Source organism: Gopherus flavomarginatus, chromosome 2 (genome assembly GCF_025201925.1).
Source record: "Gopherus flavomarginatus isolate rGopFla2 chromosome 2, rGopFla2.mat.asm, whole genome shotgun sequence".
In the NCBI taxonomy this organism is placed as follows: Eukaryota; Metazoa; Chordata; order Testudines; family Testudinidae; genus Gopherus; species Gopherus flavomarginatus.
The window spans coordinates 184,592,341-184,614,723 of record NC_066618.1 but is presented as its reverse complement, the minus strand read 5'-3'; the positions used below and the strand labels follow the sequence as shown (position 1 = coordinate 184,614,723).

At 45.3% G+C, this 22,383-nt stretch overlaps 2 protein-coding genes across 11 annotated transcripts in view; one reads left to right on the top strand and one right to left on the bottom strand.

Annotated features, from left to right (window-relative positions):
* GFOD1 (glucose-fructose oxidoreductase domain containing 1) overlaps nucleotides 1-22,383 on the top strand; it is a 541,281-nt gene that overhangs the window by 150,345 nt on the left and 368,553 nt on the right. The gene's annotated exons all lie outside the window — the stretch shown is intronic.
* The window catches only part of PHACTR1 (phosphatase and actin regulator 1), a 460,275-nt gene continuing 454,373 nt past the window's right edge, over nucleotides 16,482-22,383 (bottom strand). For 9 of the 10 annotated variants that reach the window (XM_050941593.1, XM_050941595.1, XM_050941597.1 and 6 more), the window contains one exon: nucleotides 16,482-21,493. In XM_050941593.1, coding sequence (XP_050797550.1) covers nucleotides 21,478-21,493 — 16 coding nt within the window. In that variant the 3' untranslated portion in view covers nucleotides 16,482-21,477. The remainder of the gene's footprint in view (nucleotides 21,494-22,383) is intronic. The other variant, XR_007772753.1, reaches the window with a different exon arrangement.

The following is a 22,383-nucleotide window of genomic DNA, read 5'->3' as shown; positions in this document are numbered from 1 at the left end:
GAAAACTGCTTACTTTCTCCTTTTTACCATATAATTGTAAAATAAATTGATTGGAATATAAATATTGTACTTACATTCCTTGTTTAGTATAGATAGTAATATGAACAAGTCATTGTATGAATTATTTTAGTTTGTATTGACTTGTCTACTACTTTTTATGTAGCCTGTTATAAAACTAGGCAAATATGTAGATGAGTTGATATACCCCAGGGGTAGGCATCTCCTTGGTTGAGAACCACTGGGCTAGGGTCCTCTGAATTGTAGCATTAAAGTAAGTTGTTTAGCAGGAGAAGATCTAATACACAATGCAAGACCAGATTTGCATGCCTCTTTATGCCACATTAAACAAGTTACATTTTGTGTCTATATAAGACAATTAAAGGAAGCTGTCCTTTGGTGGTTTATATATACACACTAATAAAATGACAGCCTTTTAGTGCCATGGGATTAAAAACATTAAATCAAGTTCTAAGGGAAAAAAACTTGTTACCACGTTGAATTACATATTAGTAGATCGTCTGAAACAAGTGATAGTGTATTTTGAACACAAAGGGAACAGCCTTTAAAATGTTAATGGTTATTAGGTAATACCTCAATTTATGGTTAAGAACAGTGGCAGCAGTGCATTAGAATATGGTAAATAAGCAGCTTGCTAAAAACTGTATAAAATTGTGAATTATTGTGTCTTGTTCTGGAATGGCATTTATAGAGAACTTAACAGAAGAAAGTGATTTTGTTACCACTGCCATCTGCAAGATCCTCCCTTCTAATTCAAGTTAGACACTGAGACAGATCAGTAGCCATGGTTGAAATGCTTTACCAAAATTTGTGTTTGGTGGCTTTAATCTCATCCAAGCCAAGACCTTTCCTTATGGGTTCAATACAGTAGAGTGAGGAGTACCTCATCTCTCCTTCAAGCCAATGGAAGTTGAAGATTGCCTCTCGAGAACCAGACTCTCACTGTATTGCAGGGTCAAGGTGTACAGGTTTGAGCAAGTAATAAACAGCTCTCTCCTATCACATGAGGTGGATTTTAAAAAAATTGAGAGTATTTAAATAATTCTGTTTAACATATTGTTTTTGCTGCCAAGTTTTAATGAAAGTCTGTGTGTAAGCACCTGGAACCAGAGTGCGAATGCTAAATCAGCTTTTGAGAGTAGTGGCCTCTTTTGCAGCTGTAGAGAATATTTTCTTCACTTCAGTTTATTCAACTAGTTCATCCAAACTGTTTGGAAGACTAAAACAAACTTTTCTGCTTTTTCAGTTCCCAATCTATTAGTAAACTAGATGTGAAAATAGCTCTGAAGGCCATGGTAACCAAAAACAAACATTCAGTTCAATCCTCTAACTGCAAAGTAAAATATTTCCTTTCTGTAGAGTGGGGTGAGGTTTTTTTGGGGGGAGGGCAGGGGTTGGGAGGCTTGGTGGGGGCACTAAAACAAATTGTGGTCAACTTCAAATAGATTCAGTCGAGGTATGGAAGAAAATTTGAAAGGGGATTTGTTTCAGCTGTTTCAAACAAAAAAGGGTCAGTTATTTGCTCACTCTATTCCTTTAATCAATTTCAAATGCAAAACATGTTTTGCTAAAACTACTTTAGCTGCTGGATATTTTTATATATAAAGGTTTTAAAAATAATTTAAAAGTGCCATTTTTGTTTAACTATTTCCATCCAAATAGAGCTTGATACAAGTCACAAATAAGTCATTTGGTGTTTAAGAATCTGAATTAATATGCTCTCTATAGCCTGCTGGTTAGCAAAAAAGCATCACATTTAGTGTAAATGTAAGTCAACACATTAAGGGCTATCAGCCAACCGGGGTGAGGAAAAGGAACAAAATCAACCTATTTTTGAAAATGGAGAACAAGAGTAAAAGTGATGGACTTACATCAATGTTTCCTGCTTGGTTCTTCAAATAATCCATGTTGCTGCTAAAGGATTTTTGGAACAAGGGTGCAGCTCTGAATATAGAAAAACCTGTTCTTAAATACTTAAATGAAATTCAGACATGCTTTAACATTGGCCAGAGACAGCACATCCCCCTTTACTAAAACTCAAAAACCTTCAGCATAAAAAGGGGGGTGTACTTTCTCTTGTTACAACTAAGATCACTAAAGGGGAAAAAAGAGGAAAATTCTCTTTCTTTGTGCAGTTGGCACTTAGTACACACTCTTTTCCCCCCATGTTTGTGTGGGTCTTTCCCTCAGCAACAGGGAAGAGCAAGTTACTAACATATGATTATAAAACCATATACATAGTCAAGGGGTCTTGGGCAGGAGTAGTACCTAAAACTCTGGTTCATTAATAAACATTTCAGGTGGGTGTCACCGTACACTAATTTGCTTTTTTATTTTTAAAAGATTCTAACTTGGTTCTTGATGCTGCAATAATGCAGTTGCAAAATTCAGGCCTTAGATTTTCACTGAGTGGTCAGTAGGGTGTGGGATCATTACAGATAGAATACTTCCAACTCCCAAAGAGGGTGATTTCTCCTGGTACCCTGATCATTGTTCTGGGAGAGAGGCTCAGATCTCTAACCAGCCTACTGAAGCCTGAGACATTCCAGCTGGAGTCATGGAACAGAAAGACAACAGTAAAGAGTCTTTACCATTGCTTGTCTCTAATGACTGACTTACACCTTCATAACAAACGAATCCTTTGTTTAAATGGAGTCCAGCAGCACTTTGAAGTATCTCATGGAATGGCTGTAGACCTCCTTCCGTAAAAGATCCATTGGGATGCACCTATTTAGAGCAATTCCTCTGAAACGGAGTCACCAGTGAAAAGATGATTGATTCAGCATTATAGTCTAATATTAAAAACAGTTAACTGCATAGCTCAAGGATGCATAGAATAAATTTCTAAGCCTTTGGACTGCAGATTACATTTGGAATTTTTTTAATAGAAAGCGTGTTCTGTGGTGACGAGGAATCAACAACTGGTAGACTGATTATCAGAAGTGCCTACTACTGCAGACTGCTTTCAGGTTTGCAGAAGAATGTTCTTTAACTCACTACTTAACCAAATGCAAACAAAATGCCTTACTAGGACAGGCAGGTCCCAAAGGTGCTGTGACGAGCAATACAAACAGATGGTTTTGAACTTCCCTTGTTTACATAAAATTGCTATTAACATTTTAATAAACACTGAATGGATCTTCACACGCAGTCGGGATTCCATTCCAACACCACTGTTTAAAATGTCAGCCAAAAAACTCATTTGCAATCTTAGCCACATCTAGTAAGAGGGAGCAGAACTATTTCTTTTCACTGTGTGCATTACTCATGCTCTGGCAGGCTTATTAGTTGATCTTTCTTCAGGCAGGATTGGGCCTAGTTTTGCCAGAAAATAAGTTGGTTCAGCTCATGCACCCTTCCCCACTGTCTGGTTATGAGAGGTTAGTTTATTTTAGAACTGGACTGAAAATTTCAACCCGTGGATTTCATTCAGTCCATTACTGAGGTGTATGCCTCATGTCAGAAAGTTTAGCAGTAGATCTGAGCTTCCTCACAGGAGCTAGGGATTTGGGTCAGGCCCATTTCTGTATCAGCTGTGGACCAGCAGCTCCATAAATATACTCATTTCGCTGTCCACATGTGGCCTTCTGCCTGAAATCAATAGATGAGGACCAATTTTTTCCCCCCAGGTGTGCACACAAGTGCCTGGTTCACTTGTTACACTGGGCATAATGTCTCTGAAGTCAGGTCCATTTTCAGCATAATTCTCCTGTCGCTCCCTAAACATTAGGAATAAGATAAAAAACATGCAAGTTTAGCTAGTTTAAAATTCAAACAAAGCAGTGATAAATTTGTTTACAAACTTCAAGTGGCTCTTTGCAGCACATGATCTTAAAAAACTGATGTAACCAACTGTAGATGATAGAATAATAATACTTGGTCAGTCATTCTACTCTGAGAATAATTTATTATATAGTAAACACTGAATTCCCAGTACTGTGGCTTTTTTGGGTAGTGTTGATTGCTAATTTGGTCCCTGAGATCTGACTATGACTGCAACAATGTTTTTTAATTGAAATAAGCTGTGTGTTATGGAGCTATTAGTTAGTGATGCCACAGCTAAAGTGTTGAGCTTTTCACTTTGACTGGTTTTTTTTTTTTTTTTTTTTTTTTAACACATGAATGAGTGAGTTTTGTCATACTGAGTCTTGATGCCTATTAAATGATTTTATATATATATATATAGAGAGAGAGAGAGTGAGTGAGAATGCGCAGGTAGTTACTGTGACAAAACAAGGTTCTAAGTGTGTCCACTTCATAAAGTTTCACTGCTGCTGCACCCCAGCTCTGCGTACCCAAGTGGTGACCTGTGTCCTACACTGGAAGGCTAAAGTCAAATAGTTAGTAATTAATCATACCTCAAAGGAGTTATACCCCAAGTCAGCCAGTGGAGCTGATCAGTGCCCTGTGTCACTAGCTGAGCTCAGCACTGAGCCAGGTAAGAAGACTGGAAGATAAAGGGGTGAAAAGGAAGTGTGGAGAGACGGGGGAGGATGAGTGGCAAGCAGGCTTGTCAGAGGCTGATGGAGTTGAGCAGGGATGTGGTGAGAGAGCTGAGGGAAATCCCTGCTAATGGCTGTGCAGATTGAGACTAAGGGGCTTCACATAGGACAATGGCATGAAGGCAAAAAGGCTGCATCAAAGAGCGGGGGGGGGGATTTCATTATAGAGGCAAGGGACCATCTCTGCCCTGTCTCACACACACATACCCCCATTATTTCCCATTACAGTTCACCCCTGCTGGAAATGCACTCCAGCCCAGCTGCACACATCCCAGGGGTGGGGTGGGGGTGTAAACACCCACAGGCATAGCTGGTGAGTCTGTGGGTGCTCTGGGGCTCAAGCACCCATGGACTAAAAATAGGGGGTGCTCAGCACCCACCCGTCCTAGCTTGCTGGCAGGGAGTGCTCAGGGGAGGGAAGAGAATAGCATGCTGCGGGAGGGGATCTTGCAGAAAAGGACAGAGCAGGGGTGGGACGAGGCAAAGCGAAGGTGCGGCCTGGGGGGCAGAGTAGGGGTGGTGCATGCACCAAGAAAAATAAAGGTCAGTGCCCACACATGTACTTCATCAAATTGGGATATTCAGACACTGAACTACAGGTAGATTGGTGCATGGGCTGGAGGAACTAAGCTGGAGGTAGCACTTGTAAGCAAGAGGGGTGGAAGGGCCAGTAGCTGGATGGCTACCAGCTTTGTTTGGCTGGCTTGTGCCTCAGGTAGGGCTCCAGCTGTGGTTTGCCAGCTGAGGATATTTTGCAGTGGCAGGGTGGTATAGACACCATCTTTTCTATGTTACTGTGTAAAGTACAGGCCTGGGCTGTGCTCGGCAGTGTACTGCTGTCCTACCTAGTTGACGTACATGGACAGTTGAAAGCAATTTGGAATCCTTTGAACTGAATAGTGCTAAATACATATAATTTAGAGCTGCTCTAAGTTACTATTACTCCTTTGCCTAAACACGTGTTTGGGCAAAGGAGTAATAGTAGCTTAGAGCAGCTCTAAATTTGGCCCTTAACCCACAGGGGCAAAAAAGGATTTATTTTGCTATCACAGTTTCTGTTAGCTCCCTGTCATTGTATGAGAGCCACAAAGTCATTAATTTAAACTATCCACCTCCACCCCTTGGAAGCTTGAAACTGAAATGTCAGGTGCATTATTTCTCCTCCCTTGGCCAGGCATGAGTCTGGTGCCTGCATGATTGTGAGTGTAAGACTGCAGGAATGGTTTTTACAAGGATAACAGAAAGAGCATTGAAACATCCATTTTGGAGGGGGAACCCCTTCCTCCGCCCTGGAAAACAACTCCATGGATCTGCCAAGTGAATCACACTGTCTTGATGTGGTCCAGTTGTACCCAAAAGCAGGTCTTCCTCCAGAGGCTTAAAAAGATGCCCTGGCTCTAGCTGAGCCCATGTTGCCTGTCGTAGTTCTTACACTGGCAGCATCCAAATGTTTGACTGTGGCACTTGAACAAAGACTCCAACTGCTAAAGACAATGCTAGCCAGCAGAGGATGACACTAATGGGGGGTAGAGGCAATTCTCAGTTCCATTGGGACTTCATCTTCCCCTGACTGATCATGCCTGCGGCTCTACCTATCTCCAGCACTCTGGCCCCTCAGCTACCACCACCAGCTGGGACTCCTGATCAATTCAAGCTTCACAGAGTGGTGAGAACCTAGCTCGCTCTCTTTGTGTAGACCTCTGACCCTCACTTGTGTGAGCAGTTACAGTTTTCTAAACTTGACTTTTATGATCAAATTTAATATTATAACTGTTTTGTTTATTTCACTCCCCTCTAGTTGTTACCTGGCAATAAATAACTTTCATAATTAAGTGGTTGCTTTTCTCTCTCTCTCTCACCCCACCCGCCCCTCAGTTTTTGGGTTTTTTTTTAAATTTCTTCATTCGCACTGCAACAATGCTCCTTGTATCTAAGCTAAAAGATCACTGCAGCACCCAAAAATCCTGTGGGGTTTGCTCATCAAGTGGGTTACTACCGGAACAACTGTAACATGAAAGTGGGGATAGGGACATGCTGAACCTGGGACATATGAGGGTGGCAGCCTGGAAGTGCTGCTTGACCCAATCTGCTGAGTCCAAGGACATATAAAGGGGTCAGTTTGGGACTGCTGACTGACCCAGTCCTCTCAGACATGCGTATGTATGTTCATCTGATTCTGGGGCTGGAGGAACCCAGCCTTAGGGACAGGGCCAGCCCTAATATTTTTGGCACCTCAAGCGAAAACAAAGAGCATCGCCCAAGTCCCCGCCCCTCCCGAGCACTGTGCTGCCCATCCCTGCCCCCCCGAGCATCACGTTGCGCCGCTGCGCCCCTCCCGAGCACCGTGCTGCCTGTCCCTGCCCCCCCGAGTGTCACGCTGCCCCTCCCCTTCTGAGCACCGCACTGCCCCGCCCAAGTCCCCGCCCCCCGAGCACTGCCCAAGTCCCCGCCTCCCCTGAGCGCCACGGCGCACCGCCCAAGTCCCTGCCCCCTCGAGCGCCATGGCCCTAAAGCCTGCCCCCACCGAGTGCCACGCTGCCCAAGTCCCTGCCCTCCCAGCACGGCACCACGCCTCCCAAGCCCCACCTCCCCCCAGCGCTGCCCGGCCGAACCAAAAAAAACAAAAACAAACCCCGAGTGCCGCCCCAAGCACGTGCTTGGTAGGCTGGTGTCTGGAGCCGGCGCTGCTTAGGGAACTTAGGTCCTGCAGGATAGTTCCATTGGGAGGGAACTTGCAGAAGGGAGAAGTAGAACTCCATATGAGAACACAAGTGACAAGCCGTACATTGATAGAAGTACAGAACCTCCCCCCCCAAAGCATAACCCTAATAAATGAGCATACCCCAAAGTAATGGAGAAAGCTGGTGACATTTGGCATGAGAAGGGTTCTAAGCAGCTCATTAACCACCTAAGTCGTGACACTGCCCCACAGTTTGTTACATGCCCACTGACAGAAATTTTAATCCCTGTGGGGATTTAGGTGCATAGATGGTTAGGCAGCAGCTGAGCAGTCATTTGGTCAGTGATGCCTAAACATTGGCCTTTGGGCACCCAAGTTCCTTCATAAATCTAGCTTCCTACTCTGTGCCTAATTCCCCCCCTATGAGAAACAAACGTTATAGTAGGCTTTATGCCCTGCTAACAAAACATTTTGCAGTGTAGTTACAGGTGAAACTATGCCAGTGTTAGCATTGTCGGTTACACTTAAACCTAGTGTTTATATTTAAAAAGTGACAATTCCAAAGAGCCCTTTGTCTCTGCTTTCCCCTTCTTACCTCTGTCAAACGGAAAGACACAGCTAGGCGGGTCCCTCGGCCCTTAAGTCTATGAAGCAAGAGTTGTCAGAAAAAGCCTTAAGGTAGCTGCTGCTCTACACAAGCTGCCAGTGCTGTTCCCAAACTGGCCACCAGAGTGTACCGTTCAGTGCAGAAGTAGAACACCCTCAAGACACAGCAAGATTGCAATCCATGGTGCAGATAGTGACAGTGGGCTGTGCTACATTTAAGATTAAGGTGAACGTTCTGATTAAAGCTTGACTGTAAGTACTTCTAAAATCCACATTGCTACTTGCACTACCTTGACACATGGGCGCTTTCCTGGTCCCGTGGCTTCTGCCAGGGATGGGGTTGGGGAAGGGGGTGGCAGGTGCAGGCACTTTCCTTAGCCATCTGTCCAGTAGCCAGTGCTCTGGGCTTCCGCTGCCAGACCACAGACATGATCTATGTATGTCCCAAAACTTGACACTATTATGTGCTTAAAATTATGCTACCCGTCACGTGAGAGACTTTTTTTCTCTCCCATGTCCTCTGCAACATATAGTACTCCTCTCCCCATTTCCAGCTCATCCCTCCCTTCCTGTCCCATAAGCACGTTAGAAACCAGGTGTGCATGAAAAGTGGTTAGAAGCTGAATTTTAAGAAAAAGCTGCATCTTGAATGTCACACTCAACTATCCCCCAATTTGGATCACTAACCCTACCATGTGTCCCCCAGAGGCACCCTGAGTATCAAGGAAATCTGAGTAACCATGCAATACTTAGCTGAGCCTTAACAGAAAGCAAGTCTTAACCTCAGCTAAGGCAGAGGTTGGTGCCTTGCTTTAATGAAGTTAATCATCACCAATGGATTTGCTATATCCAGATCGACAGCACTGGAGGCTCTGAGATGTATGAAGTGGCCCATTCCATTATCACTCAGTGTTAGAGTCTCATGTGAAGGAGAACACCCTATGGAGATGAATACAGCCTGAAACAATAGCTGAGACGTGAACTATTTCAGTAGTCTCAGTGGGTGCCCTCATGTCTCCAATGAGTACTTGGAAGCCTGTGATACCATCAAGCCTCACACCAGTGTCAGCAGTGTGTTCTCTTGAAGCATGCCCTGACTGTGCCTGTTCTCAGCTGCCCACCCAGAGAGGCTCTGTCATAAACAGACAGTTAAGGGTTAATGTCTCTTTTACCTGCAAAGGGTTAAGAAGCTCAGTAAACCTGGCTGACACCTGACCAGAGGACCAATAGGGGGACAAGATACTTTCAAATCTTGGTGGAGGGGAAGTCTTGTGTGTGCTCTTTGTGGTGTTGTTCGCTCTAAGAAGGACGGGACATCAGTCCAGGCTCTCCAAATCTTTCTGAATCAGTTTCTCATGTTTCAAACTTGTAAGTAATTAGCCAGGCAAGGTGTGTTAGTCTTATGTTTGTTTTCTCAACTTGTAAATGTTTCTTTTTGCTGGAAGGATTTTACCTCTGTTTGCTGTAACTTTGAACCTAAGGCTAGGGGAGGCCCCTCTGGTCTATAGGAATCTGATTGCTTTACAGGGTAATCATTTTCCATCCTGATTTTACAGAGAATTTTTACCTTTTCTTTCTTTAATTAAAAGCTCTCTTTTTAAGAACCTGATTGATTTTTCCTTGTTTTAAGATTCAAGGGGACTGGATCTGGAAGCACCAGGGATTGGTGGAGGGGGACGGTTAAATTCTCCTTGTTTTAAGATCCAAGGGGATTGGATCTGGACTCACCAGGGATTGGTGGAGGGGAAAAGGAGGGGGATGGTAAATTTCTCCTTGTTTTAAGATCCAAGGGGGTTGGATCTGTGTTCACCAGGGAATTGGTGAAGTCCCTCAAGGCAACCGGGGGGGGGGACGAAGTTTCGGGGGAACAGAGAGTGCCCCAGACACTGGAATTCTGGGTGGTGGCAGCATACCAGAGCTAAGATAGTAATTAGGCTTAGAAGTGTCCATGCAGGTCCCCACATCTGTACCCTAAAGTTCTGAGTGGGGAAAGAAACCTTGACAGGCTCACAGGAGGGGACATGGAGAGGGGCTGTAATCCACCTGGAAAGACAAGCCCCCCCCACATCCCAAGAGACAGCAGCATCTCAGATACCTACCAAAGGGGAATGGCCATGCCTCACCCACATCCTGGTACACACGTGGGAGGAGAGACTGAGGCTGACAGGTGCCCCCCACGCCAATCCCTCCCACTCACCCTGGCACCCACCCGCATGTCCCCCCAACCCCAGTATTCCATCCCTTCCCTAATCTCCACCTCCCCCCCCTGAGCTGAGCCACCCTTCCCACAACACCGCTCCACTCCTGTCACCCAGCCCTCCACCCCCAAATGCCCCCATTCCTTGTGCAGCCCCCAAGCCTCTCCCCCAGCAAGCATTCACAGGTGTAAGAGCTTGAGCACCCTCTGAATTTTCTGCTGCACTCAGATTACATCCCTCCCTGCAAAATAAAAAAAATCCTTTGCCAGAGGCAGATTGTAGCAGAAACCAGACAAAAAAAAAGAGTCACCTTGCTATCAACCCTCTTGGCTTGTGAGGCTACACATGCCCGGTGTGTAATCAGTTTGGCACGTGAGCCTTAAGCAGGGTGACCATATTTCCCTATGCTGAATACAGGACAGCTGGTAAAATTACTCATATTCAAGTGAATTCAATGGCAATCAGGCAGAACTATGCAGTACAAATGTTCAAATTAACATCAAGTTAACTGAGCCCCTATTAAAAGGAAAGACTGTGTAGTTGGATTCTTTTTTATTTACCTTCTGATCTTTAAGGCTTTAGGGTTCACACAGGGAGAGGTGACACAAACACCCCTTATCCCCCCACCATGACACAGGGTGGGGTGACATATACATACACACTCCCGTATACCTCTCTCACATGGAGGGGGGGTTTGACCAACTGATCCGACCCTCCCTGCCCGGTGCCCTCTGCCCACCAAGCCTGGCTGGACCTCCAGGATGGACCTGCCTCTCCTGATACTTAGTGCTGCATCTTCCCGAGGCAGCACGTGTGTGTGAGGTGGGGGGGGGCACTCACGGTCACATCCCCTCACCCCGATTTCTGCCAGGGTTCACACCAGAATGTGGCCAGCAGCAGCCTTTCGACACTGTGCGGGAGGAATGAGGATGGAAACTGCTTCCAGCCACAGGGGAAGAGGGGCAGGAAAGGGATGATCTGGTCCATGTCTTGGCAGAGCTCAACTCCCCCGCCCCCATGGCTGGAAGCAACTTGTCCCTGCCTGCCTGCACAGTGTGGAAAGGCAGCTAACACCTCCAGGCTGCTGCTTGTCACCTACGTAAACACTTGATGAGCTCCCAAAATCCTAAGAACCGGTTCCCTACTGGGTCCTCGTCAGCACTTCAGCAGCAGCGCTGATGGGGTCTTCACTTGCTCTGAGTTTTCGGCAGCGGGTCCTTCACCCAGAGCGAGTGAAGGACCCACTGCCAAAGTGCTGCTGAAGACCCGGTAGGGAACCATGTGGTGAGCACAAGCCCCACATGCCTGTCTTCCACCCCCATCCAACTCCAACCCACGTCCTGCCCCCGACTGCCCCCCTCAGAACCCACAGCCCATCAACCCCCCCCACTCCTTGTCCCCTGACCACCCCCTCCCAAGACCCTCCACTCTAACTGCCCCCAGGACCTCACCCCCTACCCAACTTGCCCTGCTCCCTGACTGCCCCGACCCCATCCACCCCCACAGAGCCCCAGCAATCCCATGCTTACCCCCCCCGTTCCCCGTATGGGGGAAGGCGGAGACAGCGCCTGAGGGGGGAGCCTCAGAGATTCTTGTGGGGGCCCCTGTGGGGCCCAGGGCAAATTGCCCCACTTGCCCCGCCTCTAGGCAGCCTTGCCAACCCCTCTTCCCAGCCCCAGCCCGGCCCCCTTACCATGCCACTCAAAGTGGCAGGAGCTGCAGAGCTGCATTGGTGCTGGCGGCTCAGTATGCTGCAACTCTGCAAGAGGGAGGGGATGCAGGGGAGGGGCTGGGGGAGCCTCCCCAGCTGGGAGCTCAGGCAGGCCAGACAGGACTGTCCCACAGGCTGACCAGAGTTTGTCCACCCGCCCACCCCTTAGGAACTGATTCTACACCGGTTTCTAAATTTAACAACCAGTTCTTGCAAACCGGCTCCAGCTCACCACTGGACATAACCCAACCGCCTCCTGCCCCCTTGTTACAGCGGGGGAAGGAAGGGGTTAAGCCCCAAGGATGCACTAGGCACCAGGGCCCAGGGAACCTGACTGCAGGGGCTTCCGCGAACCAGGCCAGAGGGGTGGCTCAGCAGGGGAGGGTGTCTAGAGAATAGAGGGGCAGGACCTGGGGTGGGTGGAAAGCAAAGATGGTGCAAAGCCCCTGCCTGGGGGACTGCTGTGGAGCCTGCAGGTTCAGGGCACGACCAAGCTGGAAATCGCTTCCCCACCCCGGACACTCCAGAGCTTAGCTGAGTGGCAGAGAGGCTTCCCCATGCCAGAGCTGTGCAGGGCTTTGGCACACACAGGCATTGGCTCCTTCTGGCCAGAGCCCCACACTCACCAGCCGCCACAGCTCACAGTGTGCAGCCAGTGCTAGCCGGAAATGGGATGGGAGGCAGGGCCCTGCAGTCTGAAAGCCAGCACACAGCAGGGGCTGTGCTGACGGACCAGCAGGGGGAGCGGCTGGCTCTACACACTGCAGCTTTGCTCAGCTACCAGCCTTGCACATCCCCTCCCCCTGCCCCAACGCTGGTGGATGGGTGGCTGGTAAGCAGGGATCCAGCCAGCAGCAGGACTTACCAGTACTGATGGGGGCAGGGGAGACAGAAAATATGGGACAATTTGCCCGTTTTTAAGAAAAAGTCAGGACACCTGCAGGAGGGCTTAAATATGGGACTGTCCCTTTAAAAACAGGGCATCTGGTCACCCTAGTCTTAGAAGTTTTAGGCATGCACCTAAATTGAGAGAGACACTCTTGGGCTAAGACTGATCTGAATTTTAGTCCTCAGAAGGCTTGTGGGTGCCATTCCCTCTTTAGGGATAACACTTGAGTGACTTGTCTATGGAGCAGCGATCACAGCCTTGTTTCCATTCCTATCTGCACAGAAAGAAGTTAGAAGAATCCATAAACCCTTATGACAGGTTTCAGAGTAGCAGCTGTGTTAGTCTGTATCCGCAAAAAGAACAGGAGTACTTGTGGCACCTTAGAGACTAACATTTATTTGAGCATAAGCTTTTGTGAGCTACAGCCCACTTCATGGGATGCATGCAGTAATTACCACTACAAACAGTTATTTTTCTCTCCTGCTAATAGCTCACCTTAACTGATCACTCTCGTTAGTGTGTGTGTGTGTGTGGTAACACCCATTGTTTCATGTTCTTTGTGTGTATATATAATATCTTCCTACTGTATTTTCCACTGTATGCATCTGATGAAGTGGGCTGTAGCCCACAAAAGCTTATGTTCAAATAAATGTGTTAGTCTCTAAGGTGCCACAAGTACTCCTGTTCTTTTTGCATAAACTTTAAGAAACACTTTTACAGGGGGCTGCATCTTGGGAACCCCTTTGTCAAATGGTCCTAAATTTGGTTTACTGACTCTCAACAGCACCCCCATGAGGCATGGCAAATATCAAGACAGTGGAATTAACTGCACAGATTTTATAGCACTTAAGACTAATCAAGCATTAAACAAAGCTGGTCTAAAATTGTTGCTTCTGCACATGACACTAAAGCTGTTCCCAAACTGGCCACCAGCATGTACCTTTCAGTGGAGATTAGGAGAACCCTCCTTCCTCCAGACTGAGCAAGATTACAATCCATGTTTTGGTAATAAACTAATCTTAATGAATGCAGAGGCCTCTCCTTCATTAGTCCAGTCTGGAGCACTACTTTAGCTTTTAAAGTTTGAAAGCAGCAGCTGATTCAGGAAGGTTACATTAGTCTGTCAGAGAGCAGTCAGTCTACAACAACTGGGTATAATCAGACACCTGTAGCAGCAGGGCTCATCTTTTCTGAACTAATGTTCCTCCTAATTTTTTTAATCACTAGAAGTTTTGAATAGGCTTTTCTTTTGCTTACTGTACTTAATAACTCTGGTAGGCAGTATGGCTGCACAGATGATTGCGGAAGTTGGCCAATGAGGCTGAGGCAATCTGAGATGCTGAGAAGTGTGTGTGTGGGGTGGGGGAGAGGTGGGAAGGAAGAGACAGAAAGCAACTAATAGAAGAGAGCAAATATTTATTTAAAAGTAGAAAATCTAGCCCCATACTTGATGTGTAATAGCAAGTTGTGTATAAACCAAGCCTGCAATGCAGGCAGCCTTGCCAAGCTGTAACTCAGTAATGATGGTAACTCATGGTGGTAACTCAAAACATATACTATCTTGTTGCTGTTTAGCCAAAGTAAATGGATTCCTCCCACCCCCATTTTACTCAGCATAAAAAGGAACTGCTAAAAACATAAGCATTTGAAAATGCTGGCAGAATTACCATGTTTGGTCTGCTATAGAACCTATCAGCAACAGAGAGGAGGCAGAGCACAATTGGGACTGGTAAAATACATAAAACTCCATGTTCTACCTGAGAAATCCAAAGCCACCTGGCTTTGTAGAGGGCAAATGCTATTGCCATCTGAGAGTTATTCAGAGACCAACGTGAAGCACATCAGGACTAAAATCCACAAAGGCACTGTCACCGGTAGACCTGGATGACCTGACTACCACAGATATGAGGGAGGGGATGAGACAGAACACAGCAGTTCTTCAGACACAGATTCTATAAATGCTGCACATTCTGGGTTCCACAAGTGCAATCAAAGGCTTTTTTCCGTTTCAGGAACCCAAAGTATAAGTCTCTTAAGGGAGACAAGCCCAGCTTATGCCCACTACAGTACCTTCATTTCCAATGGTCTGTCATTCTCTCCCATGCTCTGTCTACACTTCCTCTGCTACTTGTCACTCTCCAAGCTCTAAGCTAGGCTCAGAAAAACTGCAGCAGCAAACACTCCCTTCCACATGTGAAACCTCTCCACCCAGCCCCCTACCATTCCCAACAGCCTCTGAGGGGATTGTAGTTTATTAGAGCCAACTAGACTCCCTACAGCTGCCTTGTTTAATTTGTCACAGGGAGTTATGCGTTGCATGCCTAACTGTGTCAGGTGTCCTGCTGCCCTGTGGAATTCATAGCCTTGAATTAGGTGCCTAAAAATGGGATTCACAAAAGCCAGCAACAACTCCAACAGGAGAGGCTGAAAGAGCCTCACCTCAGAATATCCAATAGGCTGGGAGTTAAACACATGCACCTGGGACACAAAGTTTCAAGTCCCTGCTCCAAATCCAGCAGCCTGGGGATTTGAAAACAGGTGTCCCACATCCCAGGTGAGTGTCCCAGCTACTGAGCTATTGGTTATCGTAGTACATGTGCTAGCCAGCCAGCCTGCCCCCAAAATTCCTCATCTGGTCACTCTTGTTCTCTTTTGTGCTGGTGAGGCATGCTCTGAGGATGTCTACTGGATCAGGCCCTGCAGGCAAGACTGGCAGGGAAACACCCGATTTGAGAATCCAACTAGGTCTTAAGCATTCCACTACAGTACCAAGAAGCTTGATGTCATCGGGATTTAGGCAGTTTTGTGTATGCCCACTGGCGGAAATTGAGGCAATTAAGGGATTTTACTAGCAGACATTTAGGTGCCTAGAGGGTTAGGCAACAGCTGAACAGAGGGTTTAAGAATCTCAGGGGCACAAAGTGGTGGTTCAGCACCTAAATACCTTTGTGGATTTTATCCTTGATGGTTTTAGCCCAGCTCTCTGGGGACACCAGTTCACATCACAAATTACTCTGGACTGCATAGGCATGGTGGGGGTGTTACCATCACATCCGTGTAGAGAAGAATATTAATAGTGAAGTGTAGGGAAGCTTGTACTTCAGCACCTCAAGTTGTTCTCCCTTCATGGATAGGAAATTTCTGTCTGCAGTGCTGTCAAGCCAGCAACCTTTATAAAGAATAAAGGCACTTGCAAGAGACTGAATGAGTATTTCTCTTCCTGTGGCTTTTGCTAAATTGTAATGAGCCTTTGCTGCTGATTGCACTTGTCTGATCAAAATCTGCTCTAGTACTATCTAATACCAAACTTGTGTGTGAGAGAGAGAGAGAGAGAGATTTCCTGGACGGGGAGACCACTACTGAGAGAGAGAGAGAGAGAGAGAGAGTGTGTGTGTGTGTGTGTGTGTGAGAGAGAGAGAGAGAGAGAGAGAGAGAGATTTCCTGCACGGGAAGACCACTACAGATGTGACTCCTGTAATGGGCACTCGAAGGAAAGTAAAAAACATGCTGAGTGGGATATTTCTGCAGTGAAGACCAGTGTTTATTAGATTGGTGTTTGAGACAATTGTAGCTGCAGAGTGAACAGCCAATCTTCTTCAGTCTTTTTTGCTGAGCCTTCCCAGAGATGGTGGACTAGATCCTCAGCTGTTGTAAACTGGTATAGCTCCACTGAAGTCAGTAGGGCCATGCCAATTTACACCCTCTGAGGATCTGTCATCCTAATTACAATCATCTTTCCCTCACAGGCCTAACACTGTGAGGTGCTGAGAGCGTACAGCCCCCCCCCTTTTTTTTTGGCAATATCTGGCAAAGAATATAACAGGAGGTGAATAAAATACACAAGATCAGGAAAGATTTTTTAAAATGATTTTTTTTAAAGAAACTGCATACATCAGAGACAAACAATAATTTAAATACCATGCAGTTTCAGTATGTACAAAATCTAGGACATAGAGATCCAGTTTACTTTTTCTTCTAGTTATTTACACTGTTTTCATACAGCCATAATCTGTTAAATTACAATACTGGAAGAGCACATGATTGACAGTCACCACATTCACTCCTATACAAAGACAAACTATGTACATACACCTGGATATCAGCTGGAAAATGCAACTGGTTCTGGAGTATGTGAGACGCATGGAAAAGCAGTTAATGTACCCTTCACATACTTTGTTTTTATAGAAGTGATACTAAATCACTGGGTGAGCAGTGGGAAAGATCATTTATAACCATTTCTGTTGGCCAAGTTTTCCTCCTTTTCTTCCATGGATATTTGTACAAAGTGGGTTTATTTGCAGGAACATTGGGGGATGGATGTTCTGCGTGTTATAACCCTATTTGCATGTGAACCTGGGTATGTGTGTGTGAATGTAAGTCTTTGCTGGTCATTTTTGGAAGTGCTCTCCTTCTGTTTATAAAGTTTCAGCTGTCCAGTCAGCATGCAGAAGTAGTAACATGTTATTCAGGTGACCAATCACACCTGATGAAGAGAGAATAGTCAATGACAAAGTGAAGTGCTTGCATGTAACCTTGAGGTTGAAACCTCTCAAGGGTTCATTGAACAACTACAAATAAATAAATTAGTAAAAATAGAAACCTATTATTATTATTGACTATTTTTCCTGGCAGCGCGTCCTAGGGCCAGATGCACAAAGATGTTACAGGACCTGCCCCAAAGAGTTTATATATACCCTGAAACCTACTCCGATCTGAAATGGATAATCCATAGTACATTGTTCACTATGAATAGTTCACTCAGCTCTATTTTACACTATTTCCGGCCTGGAGGTGGAGGAATAGACATCATCATCACATCTCAGTAGTTTGTGCCACTTTCTCAAACTAAGCAAAACATTTAGTTAAAAATTTTATGATTTTTACCACAACTCCTTGTTTTTCCCCTTCAATTTTCCACTAATATTTCCATAAGTTCTAGAGCAGACGTTGCATTACACCTTGTAAGTATTAACATTGATTCATTAGATTATTACCAATATATTTTGTTTTTCACCATTGGCATTTTTTCCTCCACATAGTTTTTAACAATTAATGATGAGTAGATGAAAATTTTGCTCTCACCAACCTATTCTTGTTTCTTTAAGCCAGTTAAAGTGAAGTGTGTGCTATTATGACTATAAACCCTTTTAATACATATGAAACTCATTGCTGATAACTGAACGTTCAGTAGAAAAATTATCTGCTTTATTATTAGCTCTACTTGGCCCACTTTTTTTTTTTTAAGAAAAGCTCACTCCTTTTTTCAAATGGAATCCCAAGTACAGTAACTCAGTGGACACGGCTTTAGCAGAGTATTGATGGGAAAAGCATTTACACTTCCGCAGAAAATAGATTTTTTTTTTAAATAGTATGCCCTCTTTTTTCTCTTAAACTTCCATGAATGTTAATCGGAGTGATGTAAGTAAACTGAGGGCACAATGCAGTGTTCAGTCACCAAAATGTCACCTTTCAGGAAGATGCCTTGTCAGTGCATAACTCCTGCTAAACACCCAAACATCCTTAGGCTCGGGGGAGAAGAAATGTCAGCTGTGTAGCATGGACTGATGCTGCTATGCTGGGCATTTCACCTGGATTCCCCTGCAATGTGTTGTAGCTGCAGCTCATGAGAAATATGGCAGTTCCACTGTTTCAGATCAAAGCGGAACTGCAATGTCTTCTGCTAGAATGTCAGGCAAATGGAGTAATACCTCAAGTGCCTTCCACATCTTGTCTCAGGGCCAAACAAATCCTGAAAAAACCTTCCTGAGAGTTCAGTGGGGTCTGGCTTTATTCCTTATCTCCAGCCACATGGTAGCCTGCAATATGATGACTATACCCAGAGTGAGGTCTCTACTGTAAACTAGAAAACCACTGAGCAGGGCCAGTTCAGTCTGGCTGCCTGACCTGCAGGTGTACCGGGGTGGCGGCATGGCCCTGACACAAAAGGGACAGGTTGTATTGTTACAGTGGCATTTCCTGTGTGCGCTCCTCTACCAGCACCTTAGTGTTGCCTGAGAGGTCTGCAGTGATAGCAACAGTTTGATGCCTATCCCCTTATCTCAGCCTCTCATTCCTCCCGTTTAACAAGAAACCCAAATCCACCCATTCCTTAGTGCCTCCCACCAACACACAAGTTCTGAATACTCCGATTTCTGTCACTACTGCTTCCTCAGGCCTCCCATCTGAGTCAACCTCAGACAACCAGGCAGAGAAGCCAGGACATGTGGGCAGCCGTGGGAGGTCACATTCAGAATCCCGGGGCTTGCAGCTGTTTCAAGCAGCCATGTCACCGGGCCATTTCATAATGCAATGTGCACATACAAATGCCAAGACCTTTGTTTTCTTCTTTCAAGCCATGTGTGAGAGTGAATTTAATAATATGCACACCTGTGGTTTCAGGGAAAAAACCCTGCAGCAATATGTGCTAGGCTGATACCTGCTCTGCTGTTCCTGCACTGTGCTGATTACGCTGAACACCAGGTTCTCACTGCTGGTGAACTCTTGTCTGAGGAACTGCATTGTACTTCCCCACTAACTTTAATCTGCAATGTCCTGCAGTCAAGTCAGTTAGAACTGGTCACTGGCAGGTCATATTTATACAGAAGGCAGGACTTCCTTTGTCTAAGATAAATCTTCTTCTCCCAGAGTGTATTGGGATTATTATTTTCTTTTGACAAGTCCAGGTAAGTATATCTTGTGTGTGATATGAGGATGCAGGATTCACCTTTATTTTTAGGCTCTTGTGAAACCACTAAACAGTGCCAGGTAATAACTTCAAAGACCTATTACCTCAAATAGAAACGAGGCAAAAGGCAACAGTCAGTACTTTGGCTCCTGTGGGAATGGCTGAGGTGCTCTTTGCCCTCCACCCTGTAACAGATGTTCACTGTTCCCCAAATGCTCACTCATAAGTCACATAGGTGACCTCAGATGAGACTGAAATGCTTCCACTCTTCTCAGATACGGCCCAATCCTGGCAGGTGCTGATCAGCCTCAGTTCCTTAATGAAATCAATAGGCATTATTCTGATGTCATTTACGTGGGCTTTATACTAATGTAACTTCACTGAGTTAGATGGGGTTGCTGCTGATTTACACCAGAGCCAGTGGGATGAGAAACAGGTCCAAGAGGAGCTGAGTGTGCTCTGCACATAACTGGACACATAATATACACCTGTTAAAGCAACCTCAATCTGATGCTAGTCTGAAATCAGTGGAGGGGGTGGGTATTGTATTACTAGGGAACTCCAGGGAAGAATGGGAGGAAGAGTGAGTGGTTGTGCGTGCACGTGAACTCCTGCAAAAGATACCATTGTCATAGAAAACCTTGGCCTCCCTGCACAAACTTTCAAAAGCAAAACAACATTCGATATTACTCCACAGTCATGATCCAGAGCATTGCAATTTACAGTAATGTTACTTCAGCCTTTTGGCCCATTTATATAGAGTGCAGCAGTATATTTTCTCATAAGGGATGGAATCACAGACATTAGTTTCCAGCTTGTTAGGTTTACATTGTGTCAGGGCTGGATGCTGCAAGGGGCTGAACCCTCTGGTCCTGATCCAGCAAAGCACTTCAGCATGTGCTTGACTTTAATTAAGCATCTGAATAATCTCACTGGTTTCAAAGTGACAACTCCCATGTTTAATTAAAGTTAAGCAAATGCTTAAGTGCTTTGCTGGGTCAGGGCTAGAGTGATCACCCCCTTGCAGTACTGAGCTGTAAGTGGCCATTTTAACAGTTAAAAGCATGCCAGTATAAAAAAAGCCTCTGGGTTTTTGCCTATTGCCTTGGTTCTAAATACTGCAGACAATTCTGAGCCATCCATAACAATACAATAGTATATTTTTGTTACACCAGAACCAAGAAAAGATTATTCTCAATATGATTGAAGTGCAGGTCTTTACATGCCCAGTCTGCCCTTTAAAAATCTCATACATACAGAATAATACATATCCCATGGATACCTTATTGGAATCCAGACCTTGGACCTGATTCACTGCTGCCTTACACCTGTGTGAACTGGAGGGAAAACCCAGCTATTCTGATTTGATTGTGCTCTACACGCCTTTACAATTACTAGGCACAGGTGCAAATGACTACACAAAGTCAATGCGGTGCCTTTTGCTTGTTATTTACCAATATTATTGTTACTTTGTTTGTGGAGTCATAATTATGTTTGGAAAACAAAAAGTTGATTGAGAGAAGCCACCGTTCAGTAAGGAATGCTGTTCTTGTTCTTGTGAACCAAAATGGTGATGATCAACCAGTCACAAACTCCTCCAGGGAAAGTGAATTTCTTTGTACTCGGAAAGTGGGCAGGTCCTGAGAGCAGTTCTCCTCCCTCATTGTACTTCTAAGGTGCTCCTAAACTGAATGAAGTGTTTGGACTAAAAGTGCTTTAACATGGTTGCAGGCCTCTTGGAGGCTTCACCCAGCACAGTCATTCCCAGAACGCCACCAAGTGCCTCAGCTTCCTTTGGAGTCAGGCGACAGATGCTTGCAAGGATGGGGGGTGACTGAAGACAGAATGGATGCATTACCAGCTGGGCTTGGACAAATATGGTGAATCCACATGCCAGGAAGTCATAAACATAGATGCCAGCTCTTGGTATGATTCCCACCAGGGGTATTTTCTATTATCGAAGCTTGTGCCAGCAGGTCTGATGATGTAGCAGTACCCATCACATGTAAGTACAATTTCCATTTTTGCTTTCCCCCCATATTTTCATTTCTCTCTTTAATTTAATTATTTTAAAAAGGCAGTTCAGAAGATTTACATTGTACGTAACAGGAAGTGAATAATACCAGCACTTATGGTTCTTTTTAGTTAGGTTTTAAAGATGGCATAGTAGTCAAGTAGAATTGAACTGCTACGGTCTATGAAACCTAAAAGAGAAAGGATGAATGAAAAATTCAATACTTTGCAACAAGCTTGTTCTCACATACGTATTATATGTCATCAAAGAGGTGGCATTACTTAATGGTTTAGGGCAATGGCATTGGACACCAGGATTCCTGGGCTCTGTTTTCAGCTCAGCTACTGACTCACTATGTGACCTTGGAAAAGTCATTTAAACTTCCCTGTTCCTCAATTTATCTATCCAAAAAAATGAGTTTAGCAACATTAACACTTACCAAACTCACCGAGTTGTTATATGGCTTTCAGGGCCTGATCCAAAGCCCACGGAAGTTAGTGAGTGTTTTTGGATCAGAAATTTAGGGCCTGTTTACACATAAATTATTCCAAAATAGCTATTCCAGAATAACTCCTCATTGTGGACACTCTTATCCCGGAATAAGTGTGTTGAAACATAGTTATTCCAAAATAGCTATTCCACTTTAAATTCACGGCCTACCTTACTCCAGAATAATCATTTGCAGGCAAGCCCTCAGATCTTCAAATAATGGACTTAACATAAATTCAAATTATTATTAAGGCTATATTTTAGTCACAGGTATTTTTTTGTAAAAGTCATGGATAGGTTATGGGTAGTAAACAAAAATTCACGGCCTATGACCTGTCCATGACTTGTACTATATACCTTTGACTAAATCCTGGGAGTGGGAGGGGGCCACGGGTGCTGGGGTCTGGTAGCCCGGGACCCCTACTGGTGCTCAGGGGTGGGGGGAGTTGGCAAGGCCGGCAGGCTCCCTGTCTGGCTTCGTGCCTCCCCAGAAGAGGCGACATCCTTCTCCCTCAATTCCTAGGCGGAGGTGTGGCCAGGCACTCTGCGCACTGCCTCTGCCCCGAGTGACGGCTCCGCAGCTCCCATTGA